General features: G+C 54.3%; 6 protein-coding genes across 6 annotated transcripts; 2 read left to right on the plus strand and 4 right to left on the minus strand.

Moving 5' to 3' along the window:
- Positions 1-2097: 2097 nt before the first annotated feature.
- Positions 2098-6239, plus strand: ATEG_06187 (inositol polyphosphate kinase KCS1; the record flags this gene model as incomplete). Its single annotated transcript, XM_001215365.1, has 2 exons — positions 2098-4232; positions 4295-6239. The coding sequence occupies 2 exons, from the start codon at positions 2098-2100 to the stop codon at positions 6237-6239; spliced, it is 4080 nt and encodes a 1359-aa protein (XP_001215365.1).
- Positions 6240-7366: 1127 nt separating this feature from the next.
- On the plus strand, positions 7367-8690 carry ATEG_06188 (uncharacterized protein; the record flags this gene model as incomplete). The annotated part of the gene is made up of 2 exons (XM_001215366.1): positions 7367-7626; positions 7685-8690. The coding sequence occupies 2 exons, from the start codon at positions 7367-7369 to the stop codon at positions 8688-8690; spliced, it is 1266 nt and encodes a 421-aa protein (XP_001215366.1).
- Positions 8691-9517: 827 nt separating this feature from the next.
- On the minus strand, positions 9518-11222 carry ATEG_06189 (uncharacterized protein; the record flags this gene model as incomplete). Its single annotated transcript, XM_001215367.1, has 2 exons — positions 9518-9628; positions 9675-11222. 2 exons carry the CDS (start codon positions 11220-11222, stop codon positions 9518-9520), a joined length of 1659 nt encoding a protein of 552 aa, XP_001215367.1.
- A 545-nt stretch (positions 11223-11767) lies between these two features.
- Positions 11768-13298, minus strand: ATEG_06190 (GDP-Man:Man(1)GlcNAc(2)-PP-dolichol alpha-1,3-mannosyltransferase; the record flags this gene model as incomplete). The annotated part of the gene is made up of 2 exons (XM_001215368.1): positions 11768-12375; positions 12431-13298. The coding sequence occupies 2 exons, from the start codon at positions 13296-13298 to the stop codon at positions 11768-11770; spliced, it is 1476 nt and encodes a 491-aa protein (XP_001215368.1).
- A 547-nt stretch (positions 13299-13845) lies between these two features.
- Positions 13846-19335, minus strand: ATEG_06191 (kinesin family protein; the record flags this gene model as incomplete). The annotated part of the gene is made up of 4 exons (XM_001215369.1): positions 13846-18483; positions 18536-18711; positions 18765-19088; positions 19236-19335. 4 exons carry the CDS (start codon positions 19333-19335, stop codon positions 13846-13848), a joined length of 5238 nt encoding a protein of 1745 aa, XP_001215369.1.
- A 2598-nt stretch (positions 19336-21933) lies between these two features.
- ATEG_06192 (agmatinase) lies at positions 21934-23478 on the minus strand (the record flags this gene model as incomplete). Its single annotated transcript, XM_001215370.1, has 8 exons — positions 21934-22018; positions 22065-22215; positions 22262-22354; positions 22400-22623; positions 22666-22887; positions 22937-23020; positions 23096-23186; positions 23244-23478. The coding sequence occupies 8 exons, from the start codon at positions 23476-23478 to the stop codon at positions 21934-21936; spliced, it is 1185 nt and encodes a 394-aa protein (XP_001215370.1).
- Between the last annotated feature and the right edge of the window lie 516 nt (positions 23479-23994).

Below are 23994 nucleotides of genomic sequence, written 5' to 3' on the forward strand. Positions count from 1 at the left end.
GGAGGCCGATCGAGTGAATTGCTGGGTGGTTCCTCGAAATCCTTCCCCAGACGCAGTAACGTCGACGTCGGAAATCATCAATAGGGACTGATCGCGGGACGCTGGGAAGGAGTTCGAAACGAATAAGACGGAAGGAAAGGGAGCGCCGGACAGCGAAAGAGAAGAGGAGCCAAGTGTAACCGCCCAGAGGTGACAGAATCGCAGGTGGAGAGGTAGATGCATGCACAGAGTGTTGCGGGGAGGACGAGGATTCGCAGGATTTAAGGATAGGTCGCATCTGTTTCGTACGACGGAGGGCGTGCCGACGAGCTGCATGGTGCGTCTGCTCAGGAGACTCTCCCGTTGGTCTACAGGCGGTTCGGAAGATGCCGTTGGACTCGAAGTGCTTCTCATCACATCGCCGGTCTGGCGCATCACACCCGGCAGCGCATATCATTGGAGAGATGGCTGCAGGTGCTGTGACTGCGCCGCAATACTCGGAAATGCTCCCCAAGGTCTTGCTATAGGGCTACCTCGGAGGATGAATGTGAGGAAGAAGTCCAGAATTGATACCATCGAAGTAGCAGAGTTGTGATCCGATTTATCTTGTTCTATGAGGATAAAGAATGAAGGCGATGGCATCACTTGCGGCAGAGGTCTCCTCTGGTGGAGACGCTAGGATGTTGGTGGCATTGCTTCTTATCCACCCCAGCAGTCCTTATCGTTAGATTAGGGCGTCTCCATAAGGGAACATCAGTCGGAAGGGTGCACGGAGTATGAATCGCTCAATAATACGTCAAAGGATGAATTAGATTAACTAGACGGCAGGAAGTTGACGATGATCTTTTGAAGTACGGAGTATATATCTCCATCCATCTACGGACTATATCCGAGATAGCCTTCCTCTGCATAGTGATACCTAGGTAGACATTTCCCCAAGCTACAAACTATACCTAGTATCAGTCAGGTAGTACCTAGGTACCTACACACAGCTTCTTTCGGGTAACTGATCTTTTGTCCTTGATTATGTACTCCTACAACCAGTTTCATAGAAACCCCTATGATCCCAACAGGATGGCCAGTGCGACCGCGTGTCCAGCATGTGGCGCAGTGATTGGCAGACGGATCACCGCTGGGTCATGCGCAGTACCGAAGTGGATGAAGAATGGGAGAATCACGACTCGTGGTCATCGTGCATGATGTCCATCTCGTCGGAATGGCGTTGGGGGGTGATTTGGAGTTTTTCCCTCTGCACCAGGAACGTGGATCTCCACCGTCGAGAAAAAGTCTAGAAACGCACATCGTTTGAGGATCCGGACTGATCCTCCTTGCGGCCAGATAACCCTACATACTAGGCATACCGCCAGTTTGCACCACGGACCACTCACAGGGCCATGATTGATCCCGTTCTCAATCGCCGCGGTTCCTGAGGACCGGTTGCTGGATTCCGCATTCCGAGACCTCCGATTCTTGTCGTCTCCCTTGCGAAATGGTTGAAGGTTGAGAGACTTTGAGGGACTTACTACGAATCGTCGACTGGATTATCGGGTCGAGGTGGTATTTGGGATTCACTGACTTCACCATACTGCTACCACCAGTGTCTTGTCTTTCGATTAGGGCCTAGACTACATTTTCTTCCAGTCTCCTTTGGGGGTCTTTTTTTCACCTTCTAAATTCAAGGCCCTGCTCAATATTGGGATCGTTTGCTGCCTGAGTGGCCAGGCCAAAAGACGAAGGCGGTGACGACGATCCGCGTCATTGGCAGCCCCCAGCCGAAAAAAAAGCGCCCTAACCCAAAACTAACTACTGCAACTTTCTACTGCTATCGTTACTGACTGCCTACTACTACTACCTTCCCCCCGGTCCCTCCTCCATCCACCTAACCTGCCTATCTATCTTTCCTTTCCGCCAACGATCCTTTCTCCGTTGCTCTCCCGTTGGGCCTCTCTCTCTCCAGCCTGTAAGATCCTCCCTCCGTCGAACGTGGCCTCCCCTCAATCGATCAAATCTGACTGATGCATGTCCGATCTTCTCCTTCTCCAGCCACCACCCAACCATCATCCTGATCCGCCATCCTCCCTTCTCTTCTCGCCCGCCGTCCCAACCAATGTTCTCCCCATGTCAAGGCCTCCGTCTGCATCAGAAAGCACCCTGTCTCGACCCCTGGTGACACCTGCCGCGTCTGCCCAACATGATTGCTCTAATGGGCCCGATCTTCCCCATCCAAAACCGCGCCGCCACCATGTCTGGGACCAGCATCACCATCCTCCTGAAGCTCCCTCCCCGTCCCGCGCCGAATCCCCCACTGCCCATCAATGGGCCAAGCCTGCGTCTTCCTTTGCTCTAAAAAGGGCCTCCACCGCCCCTCTGGAGAAATTCCCTCGTCCGCATAGTCCCCAGCTGTCCGAAAGGGATAGCATCTTTGCAACCCATTACCTCCCCTCCGACCCTGAAGCTACCACCACTACCACCACTCCGCAACTCCCCCCCGTGGAGGACGTCGCTGAAGATGACGGGCCCGGTGCCCTGAACCTCGCTTCCGCCAACGATGCGGCCGCTTCGTCTGTTCCAATCCCCTCTACGAAGGTCCCCCCTCGTCCTTCCATAGTCGACTCTTTCCCCATGGAAGTGGACCGACGCGTGCCCATCCCATTGCGCTCCCCTTCTTTGTCGTCTTCCACCCTGCCCGCCCCCGACCTCTCTGCGCTCCCGAGTCGACCCGATACCCACCTGCAGAAGCCTCATGAGGTCCTGGATCGAAGTGCCCACCTCCCGGCCTGGGAGAGCATGCAACCGCTCCGCAAGATTTCATCCGATGGCGCCGCCACCGGTCCCTCGCCGGTAGAGGAGAAGCGCAGCGTCACGTCCGCTCCTCTGAAGGATCCCGCGCTTGACCGTCTGCCAACAGTCCCTACTCGCGAGACCTCCGGCACGTGGTCGGAACGGTCGTCGCGGGAAAACACTCTGGACGGTCCAGGGGAGCGAAGCTCGAGTCGCAGCCGGCGCGGGCGTGTGGAAAGCTCTATCGAGGCGAATTTAACCAACGCAGAACCAGCCTCTCATGTGCGCAGCCGTAAGTCAAGCCATTACCTGGGACTTTTCAAGGAGAACACTACTTCGCCCGATCGGAAACGGAGGGAAGACCGGGGGCGATGGTACGACGAGACGTCAGAGGCACACGATAGCCAACCCCAGCAAATGGGTCAGTCGGATCTCTATCATGCGGGTGAACAGACGACCTCCCCGACGGAGGCTCCATTCGCATTGGAGCAGACCAGACTCAAAAGGAATTCGAAGAGTTTATCGCAGCTCTCGCTGATCGACCATCCGCTGTTCGCACCCCCATCCGAAGCTGAACGCTCCCCGAAGGACGAAGTGACGAAGTCTCCGCGTCGCGTGTTGCCTCGCAGTCTGTTGGAGGAGATTCGGAATTTCCACCTAACCCCCGGAGGTGCCCGCGGCACGTCCTTCTCGAAAAGCATCCCGACGCAATACGCTGAAGGGGGCCGGGATTACATCACAGCGAAGGAAGAGCCCCAGTTTGACCATCTATCCCCATCGTCCGGTCCTGATACTGGTCCGCGCCGGGGTTCCGCGCAATTCGAGGACGAAGAGGATGAGCAGATCTCCTCGGCTGTCTATTTCCCACATGAGCGCGTGACGGTCTCGGACGAAGTTGATCAGGTTCAGCCCTTTGCAGATGATCGGCCGGGAGCAGAACCGTACCAGGTGTCACCAACGAAGAGTAATCTCGGTTTAGTGTCAAAGAGACATAGTCTTGTTGATGAGCCGGAGGCCCATCATGTGGATATTTCCCTCCGATCTAAGAATGATAGTAGAATTTTGCATGGTGACCTACAGGAAATCCAGGCTCCACAACTAGAAGAGCTTACAGAAAAGTCGCTGAATGCCATATCAGAACGCAGTGGGGAGGAATCGACCTGTGGAGAATCCGAATATGATAGTGGCATCTCGGTGCAGGACGAAGCGTCCAGTTTGACCGATGAAGCGGAGGTGACGCCAACCGCGACTCCCACTCAGCGCCACCGCACACTGCGTCCCCGACGCACCCACGGCTCATCTGGTCCTCTCGGAGCGGTGGAGTTGAAGCCTTACCGCCATCAGGTGGGCGGCCATACCACCGTGTTTCGGTTCTCTCGACGTGCGGTGTGCAAGCAACTCAATAATCGCGAGAATGAATTTTACGAGCGGATCGAACGCAGACATCCGGATATGTTGATGTTTCTCCCAAGGTGCGTTCGTGCATCTGATATCATGTTGCTGGATCAAATCACTAATCGAATGCGGTTCGCAGGTATATTGGCGTTTTGAACGTGACGTTCTCCAAAAACTCCAAGAAACAGAAACCGATACCGGAGGGTGCTAAGGGGCGTGCTGATTCAAACAAGGCTGGGGACAGCAATAAGCATCAAGATGCCACGTCACTCACCGTGCCTCTTTCGCATGATGCCACTGATCAACCCCGAATCTTCAGTCAAAAGCAAGTTACGGGCATTATCCCGAAGGTCATCCTGGAGAACAATCGTCATATCATCCCCGCAGACCTTTTCTCGCGTTCACAAAGGCCCAGGACTGCGGACGGTGCCATGCCAGCAAGACATCGGTTTTCTCAGAGTGCTGGAGTGATCCCCAGAGGGAAGCAGTCGACTGGCTCCTGGGACGACAAGCATGCTCAGGCGCTGACCAAACCTAAAGTCAGCTGGGGCGCGACGACTGTGAATCGTCAACTACAGGAGCAGGTTCTCCGCGAGGTGTTTAGCCCTCCCGCAATTCATCATCATCGCCGTCATGCTCGGGGCCATGTCAACCTACCCCGGACGATATCTGATGGGATCCATCGGCGGGCTAACTTGTCCGAGGATCAGACCGCTAGTAGCCGGCGCAATGCACCTACACCGCCAGAACCCCCTCGGTCAGCAGCCATTGACATTGTGAAACAGTCGAATGAAGGGCCGGGGCTTTCATCATCGGCGTCCACAGCATTGGATGCTACTCACAACCGCCTGGAGCAGATTCGGTCCCAGGGGTCCCCGCCACGCTCCAGTTCCCTTTCACGGGCTCGACAGGTCAGACGTCGTCATTCTGGAAGTGGTTTACAGAGACGGGGTAGCATGACGCCGGGGAAGGGCGGTGGCGAGTTGATGTTCTTTGAGGATGATGGATATGGTGGGGACAGAGAAGACGAGATTTTCGCCATGGAAGGCGACGCTTCAATGGCACGATCGCGCGATCATAGCCAGCATACGGCTGACTCCGGGGTCCCGAAGATCGCCACTACAGGGGCTACCGACATTTCGGGTCGTAGCAACGGTGATTCTTCAAAATCTCCAAGCCGTCTACAAGTAAAGGATGACAGTGGCGCCCAACTCCCGGCCAACCCCAAGGAGGCGCAGACGAGAAAAGATGAGAGGGTTCAATTTTTCCTTCTCCTCGAAGATCTCACCGCCGGCATGAACAAGCCTTGTGTCTTGGACCTCAAGATGGGTACTCGCCAGTACGGTATCGAAGCGGATGAGAAGAAACGGAAATCTCAGAGGCGGAAGTGTCAGTCTACCACCTCCCAGCAGTTGGGTGTTCGACTATGTGGCATGCAAACCTGGAATGTCAAGAAGCAGGAATATTCCTTTGAAGACAAGTACTTCGGCCGGGATCTGAAGTCTGGACGTGAATTCCAGGATGCTCTTACCCGCTTCCTGTACGACGGTGTCAGCTACAACAGCGTTGCGAAGAAGATTCCTGTCATTCTGGAGAAGCTGGCCAAGCTGGAGAACATGATTCGAAGACTCAAGCGCTATCGCCTCTATGCCAGTAGCCTCTTGATTCTCTATGATGGCGAACAGACCAGTTCCGAAACGTCCATGCCAAATGATACCCATGTGGCCACGAAACGGGGCGTCTTATCGCGTCGTGCGTCGGAGGACGGCCATAATAACGAGGACGTCCAGCTAAAGATTGTCGATTTTGCAAATTGTGTTACCGGCGAGGACGAAATCCCTCCCACTGCTCCTTGCCCTCCGCAGCATCCGGATGACATCGATCGTGGCTATCTTCGCGGTCTTCGGACATTGAGGATGTATTTTCAGCGCATTCTCAAAGAAGTCAGTCATGACGAGTACATTGAGCGTGGAGAAGGCGAAGCTATAGCTATGCGATCCCAAGCTTCCGGTCACGACGATACGTCGGATCGTTATTGGGATGAGGGCGTGATGGAGAGTGACCCAGGCGAAGTCAGCTTCTAGTGGCTGTTTCTGGCACTCGTCTTCCAGTCTTACCGACGCCTTTCCACAACTTCTGCGTTGGCCTCTACCGGAGTGCCTTCTTCCTCCATTCATAATTCCCCTTTATTTCTACTTGTCTCCTTTATTATAATTGTCTTTTTCTTTTCTTTTATTTCTTTTTTTCCGCCTGTGGGTTTGGCGTTAGTGGCTTGCACTTCCAAGTCCCATCGATCCTATTACCATTCGAGAACTCAGGCTTCGTTTCGGCGTCAAATGTTGCATGGTACTGGATATGGCGTTACTTGTTTCATCTCTTCCCCATATTTCCTTTCGCTGAAACATCCGATGGGCCCGACGAGATGATAACGACTGAGATGGAGATGCAGCGAGACTTGGGTGAGAATGATACGATAGTGATGATTGATCCTGGCACAATGTTCACCCAGGGGCCATTGTCTATGCATGCCTGGAGCATCCTAGAGGGTCCTGGCGCGGGGGGAGCGATTACATTCTCATGGCGTGTATGAAATTGTCTTGTTTCTTCTTTGCTTGTTTTCTTCTCGGACATGTCTTATTGATTATACCTCTGGGGAACCAGTCCGATTCCCTGGACTTTTATTGGATTTTGTGTCTTTCGGGGTGGCGTTTCTGAGAGCTGTGTACATACATTCCTACATGTTGCGGGCCTTAGACAAGCATCATAATGGTTATCGTGTATGTATTGTACTCCTATCATAGTTCTTATCGGCTGATCAACATCACGTGGATCGATAGATAAGCTGATCGATCGCCCTGCCGCCTCCGGTCATCTCCAACTCCAACTCCTCCAACTCCGCCTCCTCTCTTCCTCCCTCTCCCCGTCTTGTCTGACGAAGCTCCGATCTTCTCACTCAGGGCTGAGAGTACGTTGTATAGGCGACTCGCAACAGCCTCCTTCTCCTCCTCTTTCGCTTTATCAGAATGCCCTTGGACTGGACCCTCTGGTGACGTAGCGGCGGGCCGAGAAGCGGAGACAGTATCATTGACACAGGTCAAGACGTACTTCTGACTCAACACACAAGTCGAATGGATGCCATTACCTCTCTATATATCTCACTTAATTTATACCTACAACCTGAAGCTTCTGAATCTCACGCAGCACTTTTGTCATGGCCAAGCTAGACCCAGCAATCGACAAGCGTGACTTTGACGCAAACCGTCCCTTGCTTGGCGGTCACGCCCATGGACCTCTTGCTCATGATTCATCTGATCCTTCGCGACCGACATCAAGACATTCCGCTATCGCCTATAGTGATGCGGACGATGGCCTTCTCACTGATGTGGTTGAGGAAATCGTCGAGAGAGACCGACGGAAGTTGGCAAAAGAAGTGGTGCGTATATGCAGTTTTGTCTGGGGGGTGATTACATGGTGAGTCCAAATGCTCGTCCGGGTTGATGGCTGTGTTAATCACGCGTAACTCGCCTAGTCTCGCCGCCGGCGGAGTGACTGCCTTCTCTCTCTACGGACCTCTCTTCCTCACCCGTCTCCACTACACTCAGATTCGGGTGAATGCAGTCTCCATTGCCGCCGAGATCGCGATGTATCTCCCTGTCCCGGTATTCGGATACCTGTGTGACCGATACACGCCCTCTCCGCTGGCTCTCTTCTCCGGGCTGATCTTTGGGCTGGGCTATCTCCTAGCCGCCTTCACGTACAAGAGTGGCCCGCCGCCTGACGCGGGTGGCGACGGATGGCCATTCTGGGTGATGATCGTGGCGTTCATTGCTATCGGCGCCGGCACGTGTTCCATGTATCTCGCTGCGGTGACGACCTGCGCGAAGAACTTCGGAAGAGGAAAGCATAAGGGCATCATGCTTGCTGCGCCCATTGCGGGGTTCGGCCTGAGCGGCATGTGGCAGAGCCAGGTGGGGACGTACTTGTTGTATGAGCCCCGTGACGATGGTAGTCGGGGGGATGTCGATGTGTTCCGTTACTTTGTCTTCCTCGCGGTTTTGACTCTCAGTGTCGGGATCATCGGTACCTTTGGGTTGAGGATCGTCGACGAAGACGAAGAGAAATATATCGACGAGACGGTGGAGGAGCTCGAGAGAAGCGGGCTTCTTGATGAGAGCGCTTTCTTCCGACCCCGGAGTGAGGTGGCCGCTGCGTATGGCACATTCTCGCAAGACGATGATGCGAATGAGTCAGACGACGAGCGCACGCTGGCTCAATCCGAGGAGGAGCGCGAAGCTGCTCGTCGCGAAAAGGAACGGGAGGAGGAGGAGCGTCGCAAAAAGAATTGGCTGTTGAACTACGAGACCAAGGTGTTCCTCAAGGATCGGACGATGTGGTTACTGGCGTTTGGCTTTTTCCTCGTCACTGGACCTGGAGAAGCCTATCTTAACAACGTGCGTTCCCCGCGCAGTCATGAATCCATCCCCGCGGCCTCTGCTGACTTTACTACTAGCTGGGTACGATTGTGCAGACCTTGACGCCCGATCCAACGATGCCGAATGCGTCATCCTCAGCGGGCTTGCCGTCCACACATGTCACGACTATTGCGCTCACCTCCACCATCGCCCGCCTCCTCACAGGATCGCTCTCTGACTTTTTCGCTCCGCCGGCCCTTCACCTCTTTCCACTGAATACCGGTGATAGTCGCCCCGCGCCACAGCAGCTGACATCCCACACTCGGCCTACTTTGTCGCGCATGATGTTCCTTCTACCTTCCGCAGTATTACTTGCGCTGGGCTATCTCTTACTCGCATCACCGCTCCCCATCGAGAACCCTGAACTTACTCATATCACTACCGCCCTAGTTGGCCTTGGTTACGGCGCTGGCTTCTCGCTGTGTCCTATCATTATTTCTGTGGTGTGGGGAGTCGAGAACTTCGGCACAAACTGGGGAATCGTCGCCATGGTTCCTGCTGCCGGAGCTGCTATGTGGGGGATTATCTACTCGCATGGCTACCAGGACGCAGCAGATGGGGGTCATGGTACCATCGATGGCCAATGTCATGGATGGAAATGTTATGGGTACTGGGCTGTTGGGTGCACGCTGAGCATTTGTGTCGCCATTGTGGTTTGGCTAGTTGCTTGGAGATCTTGGCGACGGAGGGGGGTAGTTGTATAGTTTGACTGCAACTTCCCGGAGTAGTTCTTTGTGGTCCATAGATTGATCATAGGTTGATACTGCATAGAGATGTGATTGGGTATACAATAGACGTACATTTACCGATTGTTAGTCTACAATGGGTAAGAACCTGAAAAGCCACCATCCGAACCTGTCGACGTGTAGCTTGAACCAAGATAGGCCAGTTCAGATATCCGTAGAAGTAGGGTTCATTCCCATGAAAACTTTGTACAAGCGCCTACTGGCTGCAGGTCCAATACGGGCATCCGCCAGTGTCCCGTTTTTGTTGGTAGATTTCTACACTTGTCAGTTGGTTGTCCAACATTTGTATGGTATAACGTACCTTGACGTTCTCCAGCATGCCAGGACCATGTCTGCGCATGCCAGTAACAAGATCCAAAACACTAGGATACCGCTCAGCGACACCATATGCCATCGATGCAGTGACCCGGTTGACCTCCTGGAGCATCTTCACGTAAGTATCGGTCTTGTTTTCGCCGGACTTGACCTGGCCTCCATCCATACAGAAGGCCGCATCGTTTCCGTCCATGCGCTCGCGGCGGTAGGGAACGGTGGACACATGCTCTGTAAAGTTCTTGATCCACTCGGCCGACTCCGGGGCGACGTTGGTATGGTGGATCAAACAGGAGTGTGTCACCTGAAGTTCGAGCAGGGCGTCTTCGATCGTATCATCGTCCACCGGCGGTGTAGACTCAGGCTTGCTGGGGGTTTTTCTCCTGCGAGACGGAGCCTGTGTAGACGAAGGGTCTTCAGACTGCTCCATCTCTCGGCGGACCTCCGCGACATATGCTCTGTTCCGCGAGCTTTTGTTCTTCCGCATCCACGGTGCCAGCCCCTGAATGAGGTAGATGAGTTTACAATTGGGATAGGCCGATCTGAGTTGCGAAACGTGAGTAGTCAGGTCCGTAGCGGACGGGTCAGTAGTCAGAACCATGTCGACAAACTCCTGTGCTTGCAAGAGAACCAGGACATGCTCCTCGTCGCGGATATGCAGCGGACACGGCTCCCAGTAGCCCAAAGAGTCGTTGTAGTGCGCCTTGACCTTGCGTCGCCATTTCACAACGTTGGGAATCACACTATCAAAGAACGAGTGCTCAACATTGAGGCTGTCCATGAACGCCATCGCCTGGGTGCCCACATCCGTCCCCTCAAAGTTCATCGCGAGATCGACAATCATCTCGGGGGTGGAGTCTTTCTTATCGACCTTGCGTTTATTGGCCTCGGTCAAATCCGAAAGAAGCTGTTTTTCGCGAGCCTTTTCTCGAGCCTTCTCTTCCTTTTCCCTTTGCTTTCGTTCTTTCTCCAGCTGGCGCTCGCGTTCCCGTCGAGCCTTCGCCGCCTCTCGCTCTCGTGCCTTGGCTTCCTTGTCGGCGCTATTTGTTGTTTTGGAGGTCTTACGCGGGCCGCGCTTATTCTGCTTCGGTGCGTCGTCGTCATCCAGCACGACCAGGTCATCGTCATCATCATTGTCCTCGCGCGGAGTAGCAGTCCTATGTGATGGGCGCGCTCCCAAACTCCCCGATCTCGACCGACTTTCCAGACTCGCCAGTAGATTCGCCGTGCGACTGGAAAAATGCGGTCGAGTACTACTCGCCTCTGGACCATCGCTGGGCAACCCTTGTAGTATCTCGTCTATATCGGGAGGGACGAGCTCATCACTGAACCCTTCTATATCCTCTACCATGCGTCTCAGACCGGCCTGTCCAGAGAGAGTTGTAGTTTTGGAGGTACGCTCCTGGTAGCTGCCGCAGTAATCGTCATCGTCGATGGTGATGGTGTTCGATCGCCGGATTTCCGCGGTCCGAGAGACGGTTGTTCGCGATGGTTCTGGCGCCGAAGACGTAAACACAATTGGATCCGATTCTTCCATATGACCTGCCGCAGGGAGGACACGGTCAACTTGGGGACTGTGACGTGGGGGTGGACCTTCGGAGGAAAGGATTATGTCTTCGTCGGAGAAGAGAAACAATGAGTTCTTTGACCGGTTGGGCTTGGGTTTGGCGACGAGATCGGTGCTGAAAGTGTTGTTGCCATCATCGCTCAATCGGCGTCTCTTCGGCGGGTTGTCCAACTCGTCATCGTACGTGAAGAGTGAGATGTCGATGTCGTCGGAGAGGAGAGGGGGTCTCGCGGGCGTGCTCGATGCGCGCCTCGAGGGGGCGGGAAGAGGTACTTGGTATGAAGTGGGTGGAGGGGGCGTCGAGGAGAGGAGGTCGATGATGTCTGGCATTTTCCATGACAGCAATGATCATGGGCGATGGCTGCGAGAGATGGGCGGCGAGCGCTGCAATGTAGCGGGCACGTGTTTCGCGCTCCCCGCGAGGAAGGCGCGTGGTCATGTGACATTATACAAATTGTAAGTCTGGTAATAGTATACATTCAACTGAACACTCTAAGGGTATTGGCTAAGACACATCATGACGACCTCAAGACAAACGCAGCAAAAGCAGCCAGCGCGATCCCCGCCACGGCCAGAAGAACAAATACCTGCTGGAATCCATTGAACGGGCGTCTCGGACTGGCGAGCATATCAGATATCTCCCTCTCCAGGTTGTCGCCCATCGCGACGAGCGAGAACTCCTGCTGTACTCGACGCTTGGCTGCCACAGACATGCGGTCCAGCTCCTCCTGGTCCATCTCGTAGAGGACCTTGTCCATGACAGCCGTCCAATCCGCATCGACCTTCGCGTCGCGTAGCCAGCCTGTTTCGCCCTCGACGATGGTTTCTAGCGGACCGCCGGTGTTTGACGCGAGGACGGGGACCCCCGCGCGCATCGCTTCGACAGGCACAATGCCAAAGTGCTCGTTGATCGGGGTATAGAGGAGCAGTTTTGCTTGCGAGAGGAGGGTGTCGCGGAAGGCGGTCGGCACGGAGAGTAGGAACAGCACGTCGATGGAGTCCGGGATGGATAGGGCAGAGATGACCGTTTTCGATGTCGCGGTCTGCAGCCCCAGACTGGTCGCAAGCTTGTCCAGCTCCCGATGGTACTGCACATTCTCTTGGACCCGGTTGTCGTAACCGCCTGCGCCGTCAGTATGCCGTAGTAGCCTAGTTTCATGGGCGGCGCGGGAACTCACCTGCAATTACCAACCGAGTGCCTCTCCTCTTCTGTTCTCCCAGCCCATGATACGCGCGAATCGCCAAAGCCATGTCCTTCTTCCTCTCGAACCGGTTGATACTCAGCAGTATCTTCTTCCCGCCCCATAATTGTCCGCCATCCTCAATGACATCCTTAATCGCACCTGCGGCGCCGGTCTCGGTATCCACACAAGGATAGACAACGCGCACATCGCCCAACTGCTTCGAACCAAAGACCTCGCTGATGACGCCGCGCGTAAACCGCGAGTTCGCAACAACTTTATCCGCCGCACTCAGCGCCCAGCCTTCAAACCAATCGAACGGGTACCGATAAAGAATCTTTGCAAGTCGTAAAAGCGAGCTACCCTCGTCGCGACGGGCGAGCAATTGATCCGGGAAGTGGCAGTAGAACAGGATGCGCTGGCGGCGGCGGTCCCATTGGGGCCCTAGAGTTTTCAAGAACGGTACACAAGCCGGGACTTGGTCCACGATGAAAATGTCGTCCTCCAATTCGTCATCCAGAGATTTGGTTTGCGCATTGTCGGGCCTCGTTTCGCTGGCGGCTGAAGAAGCCAGCTCTCTCAACACGGATATCGTCAAATGCAACTGTCGCAATATGGCCATCAACACGTGGAAGCGACCGCAAATATGCGCGGGGACGAGGGAGTTCCCGCGCACGCGAACTTCGAGCGTTCCGTCACGCGCCTCTTCGAAACAATGCGTCGTATCGCGGTGTGAGGTGTAGACCGTGACTCGGTGGCCTCGATTCTGGAGCGCGAGTGCCACGTCGATGATAAGCCGCTCGGCACCACCGATCCCCAGGTCGGGGTGGATGATGATCACATTGGACCGTTTGAGACTCGCCATCACGGTCGCAGTCTCGTACACGAAGAACAGGGGAAGGGAAGGAGAGCGAGGCAATGGAACCTCACCTGACTCGGAATGGGGAGCCGTGCGGAGGGGAGTTGGGGGACTTTCTGCGGAAACGGCGCCGATAACTAGTAGCTACGTCATGTGATGACGCACTCCCCAGTTTGATCTATAAAGTAATGCTAACTCTACTGGCTCTTCATATACAATCTGTGTCGACATACAAACAACGGGTCAAGTATTCTCAGCCACGAGAAAAGACATCATAAAGATAGGTACGATTCGTCAAATAAAGGTCAAAGAATAATACGTAATTTGGAACGGGGAATGTGCAGCAATCATCCCAGATGAAAGAGAAGCTGCAAAATACACAGAAGAATCAAAAGGTATCAACGAATCGAAAGGGGAATCGACATCGAATTCATAATACAGGGGAATGTTGAACATCGTGTCACAGGGGGAATAAAACAAGGGAATCAACAGTGAAAGAGTCAAAAAGGCCACGCGAAACAGAGACAAACACTAAGGTGGGCAAGGCGGGCACTTAAAAGCAGTTGAGGGTACTTTTCTTCTTCTTCTTGTTGAGCGCGTTCATCCGCTCCTCAAGCTGGGCCCGAGCAGCTTCGGCTTCGCGGCGCGCGTTCCTCTCTTCCTCAACGGCTTGAAGAGAGAGACGCTGGGAATTGCGTTCTTTCCGCAGAGTGGTCAGCTCGTCTTCCAGCTGCCAGGCCTTCTTCTTCCAAGCTTCGCAGTCCGCCTTGACCTTGTTCGTCTGCGCCTCGAGGTCTCCAAGGGCCTCTTCCAAAGTGGCCGTCAGTTGTTTCTCCGCATGGAGATGCTTCTCAATGGTGCGGATGCGTGCCTCTTGGTCCTCTACCAGCTGGGAGCTAATGATCTCTTTGCTAGTGTGCCGGGAGCTTGGGGGAGAGGCGCTGCTCGGGGTGCCATTGGCGGCGGAAGCAATAGTAGGAAGAGGAGGAAGGGGAATTGCAGGGGGAGGGGAGGGAAGAGATGTAGCGGAAGAGCTCTTCCGCAGATTGGAGGTAAGCGAGCTACTGCGATCGTGCGCGGAGTCCTGGTTTGAGGAATTCTTCAATTGGAGCTGGGGCCTGATCAGTCGCTGCGCACAGGGGATCTCCATGATGGGACTACTCACCTCGAGTTGCTCAATGCGCACGCGGTACGTTTCGATATCCTTCTCGTAAATGACGATCTTAGCGTTCGCGTCCTCCAGAGCCTGGTCACGTTCTTGCTGAATGACAGAAAGACGGTTGTGGTGCTGGTCGAAGCTGTTGGTAATCTGCTCTTCCAGCTCCTCAACAAGACGAACGCTCTTCTGCTTCTCGGCAGTGACCTCCGCAAGCAGAGCCTCCTTCTTCTTCACTTGTTCCTCCTTCTGCTGGAGAGTGTCTTCCAGGGTTGCGACCAACAACGCCAGTTCATTCACCTTTGCCTCCTTGGCGGAGTTGCTCTGAGTGAGCTCTTCCAGCTTCCTCGCGTCACTGCCCTTGAGCTCCAGCTGCTTACGAAGGTCCTCGTTCGTATCCATTAACTCGGCATACTTGTTAGAGAAATGCTGCTTCTGTGTCAGGATGTCTTGAATCTGGTCGGCAATGTTATCTGCAGTAACATCCGAGTTAAGCAGGCCCGAAACCATCTTCAGCAGCTTGGCTAGCTCGTCCCGAGATTCGGCGATGTCGGCCCTCAGAGACTTCATGGCTTCGTCATGCTCGGTATCCTTCTCCGCCAGACGCAACTCATGCTCGGCTTGTGCAGCAGCTATGGTACGTTCCTCCAATTCGACAAGCTCTTTCTTGTGAGATTCCCGCAAGGACTCCAGGTCCTTCTGGTAGGTCTCGGCAAGCGACTTGTGAGATTCGATGTCACGCTCCATCTCGGCGATACGAGCCTGATGTCCTTCGACATCGGTGGTGTTGCCGTCTTTCGCGGCGAGCAGGTCCGAAAGCTGTTGTTGGGTCTCCGAATGAGATTTCTCAAGACCGGCGATGGTCTCCTGGTGAGCAGCGGAGGCGGCCTTGTGCTCTTCGATTTCGCGTTTGAGACTTTCAACCACTTCTTGCTGGTGAGCCCTTTCGTTCTCGAGCTCCTTCGCAGCCGCTGCCTTGTCAGCAGAAGAATTATCGTCCACGGCAGCGCGCTCGGACCGCATGGCATCCACCGCAGCCAACGCACTGTTGAGTTCGGCCAGAGTGGAGCTGAGTTGCTCCTCCGAGGCTTGGAGAGAGTCGACGGCGCTTTGGTGCTTGCCCTTCCACTCGGTCAACTCGCCTTCCAGGAGGCCAATCTTCTTGTCCTGCTCCTCCGCCCCAGCATCCTGAGCTCTAGCGGCCTCCTCCTGGGTCTTCAGAAGAGCCTTCAGTTCCTCAATCTCGGCGAGCAGTTGCTTCTGTCTCGTCTCGTGGGCTTCCTTCATCTCGTTGATGATGTTCTCCTGCTGGACAACCTGGTCACGCAACTGCGAGACAAGGCCCATGTCGACGGAAGAAGCACCGCCCTGCAAACTGGACCGCTCGCGAGTCAGACCGGAGATGATGGTGGATTTCATCTCCATCTCCTTCTTCACGCTTTGATTCTCCGCCTCCAACGCTTGGATGCGTTCCATGCGGCTGTGCAGTTCGTGCATTGCCGAGTCAAGGTGAACCTCAAAGTTTTGCATTGTGTCAGGCTTGCTGTCAAACTCTTCCACAGCGATGTTTCGCAGGGCAGCGAGGGATCTGTGCGCGCGGTCGACATTTCCCATCAGGCTCTGGCTGGTCTTCCTCCGAATGACGTGGGACTTGAAGCCGGGGGTGGTAGGCGGAGACGTCGACTTGGACCGCTGCAGCTCTGCCTTCAAGGATTCGATCAGGTTGAGAGTATCTTCGTGCTCGGCTTGCAGCTCGGCATATCTCTGGGACATCAGTTGGACGCCCTCCTGGTGTTCGGAGAGTAGCTGGCGCATGTGTTCCACCTCGTCCGGAGTGGTGACGGCGGTATCTCCTTCCGCAGGGTCAACATGTCCATCGGTCGGTTCCGACTTGGCATTAGACGATGCGTGCGAAGCAGCAGGCTCCCCGGCCAAGGATAACTCCGATGAGAGTGACTGCGAGAATGAGTGTTGTGCTCCATTCGTCGCGCCGGGAGCCTTGCGATCCTCTAAAAAAGACACCGGGCGGGAGGTGACTGTGGGGGAGGCAGGATTGGGGATGTCCGTAACGGGATGACGGGCTTCGTCGGCGGCATCCTGTTTCATAGCGGCCAAAGCCTTCATGGCCTCCTCGTATTTCGCTTCCAGCATCTCGTATTCGCTCAGGGTCGATTCATGTTGCATACGCAAGTCGAGAAGCTCCTGGGTGACCGTATCCAGCTTATCGGCAACATGCTTCGACTGGGAAGAAACCTGGTCCTGATCGTCAACCTTTTGGGATTCCAGGCGACTGGTCGCTTTTTCCAGTGTCTCCAAATCTTCACCCGTTTCTGCTGTTGCTTCTCCCTCCGCAAGGCCATCCTCATCGGTTTCGGGGATGGGCTCGGCCAAACCCTCATCCGATTCGGGAATAGCGGTTTCGGCGGCTTCCATCAGTACGTCGAGAGATGTGGCGCGTGCGCGAGGGGTGTAAGCACCCTTGACAGGGGGTGGGTGGGAATTGGCTTGTTCTGGGGCATCCTCCTCGACGCCATTTTGTTGGACGTGGTCGAGCTCATAGAGGAGGTGGTCCAACTTTCCGAGGCTGCGTTGCCGCTCAATGACATGCTCGAGACGATCCACCTCTCGCTGCATCAGCTCCATGTCCTGATCGGCTTCCGCCAAACGCTCTTCCAGGGTGCTAATATAGTCTTCACAGTTGGCCTCGCTCTCGCGGGCCCGGCTAAGCTCTTTGCGCAGTTCTGCCACAATTGCGGCGTGCTTCTCTTCGCCTGAGGACTGTCCATCGAGCTTGGACTCCAGCTCATGTAGGTATGTCTCGGTGCTGGATTCCCGGTCCAACAGCTTCTGGATGCGGGACTGAAGCTGGGAGTTGACCGTCTCCACGTACGCGCATTTGGTCTCCCGTTCCAGTAGGGTACTTTCCGTCTGTGACAGAGAGGAGCGGGTGTTGGAAAGGGAGGACTCCAGGCTCTGGATGGTCTTCTCGTATTCCAACACGACTTGTTCGACCGACTCGGCGAAGGAATGGGAGCGCTTCAACCGTTCTACCGAGCTTTTGCCCACGGCCGAGGCAATATCGTCCGGGTTCGCGTCGGCCGCGTGCTCCGAGTCTTTGGTCAGCTCGGAGATCAGCTTCGCGTGTCGTTGGCTGAGGGCGTTGTAGCTCTCCTGAACGTCGAGAAGCTGGTTTTGAAGCTCGATCTCCCTCTCATTCTGGCGCTCCACGCGCTCCTGCGGCACCGTGGTGCGACGGTCGTTGTCCTCCACATTGCGCAGTTGTTGACGCAAGAAGGCCACCTCGGCCTTGAGGCGTTCGATCACGGCGTGTTTGTCGCTGTCGTCGGCAATCTGCTGGATGCGGGGCTTGCTCTGGATGGCTCTCGCTCGCTGGGCATATTGCACGGTGTTCAGGGTCTCGCTCAGGTGGAATTCGGCCGGGGTCACACAGGCGATCATGTAAGTGTACGCGTTCCCGCCCAGGGAATCTTGGAGGAGTCGGGTCAGTTTGGAGTCGCGATAGGAGACGTGGGAGCCCGCCTGCCGGGACGAAAGCTGCGAAATGACTTTGCCCAACGCCGCGAGACCGGCGTTGATGGAGATACCCTCTCGGGCGCGCTCGCCGGATGCGCCGGTATTCTTGAGTCGTTCACTTCCCGCCAGATCCACAAAATGGAGCTTGCTCTCCACTGAGATGGAGGCGTCTCCACCAGACATGATTTCGACGGGCATGGACATGCGCTTCTCCTTGGGCGAGGTGACGCCGTTGGAGGCGGATTTCCGCTGAACCAGGTTCAGACTGAAGACGGCGTGGGAACGGGACGACTTGGCGTTGATGGCGGTGGAATCGGTCTGACGGATGGAGGAGCCGAAGTTCAAGGCGCCGAGGAGATCCTCGATGGAATTGATATTCACCTGATGGAGACCCGTGAGGATGATGCGGCCTTTGGTGTCCTCGCGAATGGTGACAGTTGGACGGTCTCCTAGAGGGGTGGAATCGGGGAGGAGCAAATCTCTCAATTGCTCGTTGTAGATCTGTCGACGTCAGTCTCTCGGCTGGTTTGAACGGAATCCCGGGGCCTGGTACCTCGACATAGGTCGCCTTCATCTGCCAGTTCTTGTCCATGTTTTGTTTTCCGAAGCTCGAGGTCGAGCTTATGGAATAGCGCTGGGGGGTGCGTAGGCCCGTGGAACTGTTGCGATTATGTTTGGACGGGCCTTCCAGCTTCTCAAACAAGAACTGGGCGGCGCGGGGGATGATTCCTGCAGACGGTCAGCCACGGGAGTCGCCCACCGAAGGGACACAAGGCACCTACCCATCGCCTCGGGGTTGTTCTGCTCGTTGGGGCCGGAGGTTCCCATGGTGTAGGATTTTCCGGCTCCCGACTGGCCGTAGGCCAGAATGGAGACATTGTAGCCCTGGACAAAGGAATTGACGCTTTCGCTGAGGTATTCCCAGATGCCATTCTGGTCGACGGTTTCGGGGAAGACGCGATCGAAGACGAAGAGCTTGCGACCTTGTGGGACATCGACAGCTAGACTGGTCGGCGTGGTAACGTGGACCATGGAACGTTGGAAGCGTTGCGGGACTAATTCGTAACCGGGGTCGGTAGGTTTCAGGGCAGGGCGAACACGGACGGCTGTGGTGTGGTCAGCGATGGGATGAACCGGAGGACGATGCAATCGCGATATTTCGGGATCGCAAACCGATTAAGTTGCGGCATACGCCCGGGGCGGAAGGGAATAGGGGGACCGCGGAAGTGCGCATGGTGAGGGCCGACACATACCAACTTTGACGGCGGTCTTGCCGTCCTCATCGGAGGCTCGACTTCCTCCTCCATGTTTGGAGCTCATGCTCAAGCGACTGTTACTTCGAGGGGTGCGCATGATGGCGCTGAAGGGTCGCTGGGGAGCACCCGTAGGCGACGCTGGCGGCGAAGCCGTCATGACCCCCCTATTTTTCTTTTTCCCTTTATACGGAGTCCGTCGACAGAGTCAGGTCAGGCGACAGAGAAGGTCGACAAGAACTGATTATCGGGGATCACGAGGTAAAGGGAGCGAGAAAGGCATCAGCGACGAGCGATCGGATCGATGAGTTGTTTTGTTGATGCGCTGGATGGGGGAGGGTTGGGACTTTTTTTTTCTCTGCGTCGCGGGCGACGACAGCGACCTGCCACCGATCAATAAGGTTGACAGTCTCCTATTTGTCAATGAGCGGCGGGGAGTGTAGCGGTGAGAGGGATGAAAGAAAGAGGGAGAGGGAGGGGAGGGAAGGGAGGGAAAGAGGAATGAAGTGGATGGGGAGGAATTATCACTCGACCATTATACTGAGAGGAAGAAGAAGAAGAAGAAGAATAACGACAGATGTGTCTGTCTCTGTCTGGTCTGTCAGGATACCTAAAGGGAACTAAGTTCGATTCGGCAGGGACGACGGGGGAACTCCTGAGTGGACCGCGTGGTGCCTGAGCCATTATTATTATTATCATCATTCTTCTATGATTTTCTTCCTCTCCATCTATGTACTACTATACTGTATCATCTACCTACGGAGTATATTATGGCAACTATGATGATGTTCCAAGAAGATCGAGATAAAGTATCAATATCTGATATTATCGCATATTATTTCTCTCATCTACTTGATCCAAATCCCTACGTACCTGGATACAGAGAACTACAAAAGGGGCACCTAGTCTAGACCCAGATCGGCTAGACATCCACCCGTTAAGGTTGCTTGGGACCTCCATCGTCTCAGCCTGTCTGCATGGTTCTTTTGTCGGTATATCTACGGAGTAACTGCCTAGTAACCAAAGATTATTACGGAGTACAATTAACCAGGTGATAATAATACACATCTCTCCGAACACCAAAGCCAAATCCAAAGAACCATGGTTCCTCCCGTGGTTCCAGGAACCATCGGATCCCGGAAATCCATCCACACCAATTTCCCCGTGGATCTACCGAATCCAAGCGAAATGAGGACCCCCCTTGGGTCAGACATCCTCGCACGATGGCGTGGGGAAGCTTCTCATGCCACCATGACCCATTCCGACAGTTCCTTGACCTGAGAGGTCCTAACCTGACATTCTGTAAGTAGTTAGTTGCTACGGGGTATAATCATACCTAGTTAATCCCTGGTCACATAACAGATAATCCCTTTCTTCCCGTCCAAGAAGGAAAAAGGGGAACCATCAACCCATGTCCCTACTTGTCCCTACTTATTCCTACTAATCGAGACCGTTGAGCCAGGATGCATTAGTTGCGATGGCACTAACCCGATTCAATCCCCCGTTCATCTACGGAGTATTATTATTATTATTATTATTATTATTATTTCGCTTCAATAAGGAACCTGCTCTCTATTCCATATACATAGTACTCCGACAGCCACAATAATAATAATGATAATAAAGTAGACACCTTGATCACCCCTCTTCCCTTCTCTTCTCCCTCTCCCTCTCCCTCTCCCTTCAAATCATCCCTTCACCTACATTCTTCCTCTGTTAATCCGGAAAACCCGGACTTGACTTCACCCCTGAATCCCACTCTCCCGCCCGCCATGACCAACACCAGCCGATCCTCCCCCCATCCTGGCGTTGCGGGCATCGCCAGTTCGGTAAGGATTGTCCCAGAGACCCGTGGGACTTTCCCTCGTCCACTCGCCAACGTCTGCCCCCGTCCCATATCCACTTGCGGGCTAAGCCTAGCTTGTTGGGTCGACGCGGACGACGTGAACGGACCGTAGTACGGACTAGATGCGGGTACCGTGCGTATTACTATGAGTAGGGAATACATTCATGTCTGAGGGCTGTCCTGGTTGCCTGTCCTCCCACTCAGTCCATCACAGCAAGGAAACCATCATTATTACACATCGACCCCCTTTCTATATCAATCACCTAGGTGATATGCAAGGTGGGAAGGGATGCACGGACTATGAGCTGTCATACAAAGTATATATATAGTTCTATCTCGGGCAGAAAGAACCTTTCTGCAGCCGTTGGTTCGTCCAATAAGCTTCTGCAACTCGTATTGTAGTTAGTTGCATGTAAGGCGTTCGGATAGATCAACCATCAGAGAACGTGAACTGGAGAGATGCCCAAAGCCAATCTCGGAGGGTTGGCCGTTGGTTCTTCATGCAAGGGGTCGGATGCGTCTGGTTCTGCAACAACCATGTGGGTAGTAAAGGTGGATGTTCAATATATATTTCTGCTGTAAGGTAAGCCACTGAGACCGCATGGATGCATCCTTGCACAATCAAGAAAATCAATCCAGCCCTACAGGTGAAACCATAGGTAATGGGACTTGACTAGTAGATACTTCTTTGTCACCCTGGCTACGTACGAAAGATGCACATTATACGAGAAGTCAAATCGCATCATAGACATTATGGACATACTCTGAATGAAACACAACAAAAGCACTTAGATGGAAATCCACAATCAATATTCTTGTGCCCTTCGATGAAACTATACGACGTTATAACCCCTATAGTTCCTCTGATCCACCAATAGAAAGAGGTCCCTTCTTCACCATCATAGTCAAGACTTCGTAAAGAACATCGGCGGCAGCCCTGGAAACAGTCAGCCAAGAACACCTCTATCCCCCAGAAAACATACATGGTAGAGAGTTCGGCATTGGTGTCATAGGCGGGCGCCACTTCGACAATATCGGCTCCAATAAAGTTGAGTCCATCAAGACCGCGAATGATGGTACGCAGCTCGCGGGTCGACCAGCCACCGGTCTCAGGGGTACCAGTTGCGGGAGCATCTGAGGGAGTCAGATCGAGTTCACATAATGATCAGGAGCCACCTACAAGCCGGGTCCAGGGTATCGATATCGATGGACAGATAGACCGGGTTCTTGGTGCCGACGCGCTCGCGGATTTTCTTGATGATACCCTCGGTGCCTAACCACATTAGCCCTTGTCACAGTCCCAGGTCCGACGCCATACCGATGGTGTCAATCTCCCGGGCTTCGACAATCTCAAAGCCACAGTATCCGTCATTCTCATAGTCTGAGGGGCCGGAGAGGGTGGTGCGGATACCAGCGTGGATGTTGGTGTCGTTTCTCAGAAGACCCTCCATGGCGGCATGGTAGAAGTAAGTCCCGTGGTTGACAGCAGCGACTTCACTGGGCGATCCGCCAAAGACCTTGGGCTTCCAGGAGTCACTAGAGCTGGGTTAGCATGAGACTAACGCAACCCGACGAATGACGTACAGATGGCTGTCGAAGTGAACGACGGTGACAGGGCCGTAGGCCTTGTTGATACTGCGCAGCAGAGGCAAGGTGATGGTGTGGTCACCGCCGAGGGTGATGACACGAGGCAGGGTTTTGCCTGCCTTGGACATGCCGTACTCGTCGGCATTGGTGTAGGGCTTGCGCATGAGGACGCTGTTGTGGCCCTCTTCAATCTGCTTGATGGCCCATTCATTGTCGTACCTATGGGGTTTCAGCGCGATGACCTATACGCTGCTGTTTATATACTTACGATGTCACGGGGATGTCGCCACAATCCAGGATTCTCAGATCACTGACGAAGGGGTTCGCCTCCAATGGCACGTTATAGCCACCGCTGAAACCCAATTTGCGTGAGCCTTTATCCCGGACCAGATTCAATGGTAAGCACAGCTCTGAAAGCACAACATACTAGAGATTGAGACGACGAGAACCTTGCCTGATGCCACTTGGTCCAAATCTAGCACCGGGTCTGTAGGAGGTTCCAGTATCAAATGGGGCGCCTGGATCAGTTAGCTGGATGTACAGAACTTGGGATGACAGTGAATCGCAAGACTGACCGATAAAAGCAATGTCGTATTTCTCATCTTCACTGGCGAGACAGGGGAAGTATGGAAGCCGACCGAAAGTCGAGATGCCAGAGAAGACAGAGTCGGCCTGGGTACCACCATCACCCGGAAGAGTGTTGTACCACAGCTTCTGGAGAGGACCAGCAGCCAGAGGGGTCTGACTGTGGCTACTATGAGCCGAGGCCACGGTTGAGAGAGCAAGAAGGCTGAGGGTGGAAGCAATCATGGTGGCCAGCGCAATGAGATAGGGATAAAGTAAAGGAGCAGTGAGAGGGGCAGGAAGCAGGTGAGGGAACCTATTTATTGCTGCAACTAAGTCGGACGCACCCTCGTCCACCAGTCATTTCTCCAGGTCTTACCCAATGGTGGTTCTCTGGTGTATCTCCATTTAGGTAATGGAATGATGCACTTAGGGAATATGCTCCAGATGGCCTACACTTTCAAGGCGGGATGATCGAATTGACTGACTATCTCAGCTTTGTTGGGCTGGATATCATTCACAACCCACTGAGACCCTCTTCTCCCTCGACCTTCCCAGATCGACCAGAAGCAGTCTGATCATTTACCGATGGGGAGGTAGGATATTCTCATTGCACGCAGTCTTACCGAGTCAGCCAGGTTACTATGCCCGAATAGTCCAACGGATTGCATGGGAGCCCATACTGGAACCAGGAGTCCATCATCCTACCGATAAGCCTGGAGATGATTGGACTCAGTAACGTCGACGTCAAGTATGAGCGTT

This window comes from Aspergillus terreus, genomic scaffold (genome assembly GCF_000149615.1).
Source record: "Aspergillus terreus NIH2624 scaffold_8 genomic scaffold, whole genome shotgun sequence".
Taxonomy (NCBI): domain Eukaryota; kingdom Fungi; phylum Ascomycota; class Eurotiomycetes; order Eurotiales; family Aspergillaceae; genus Aspergillus; species Aspergillus terreus.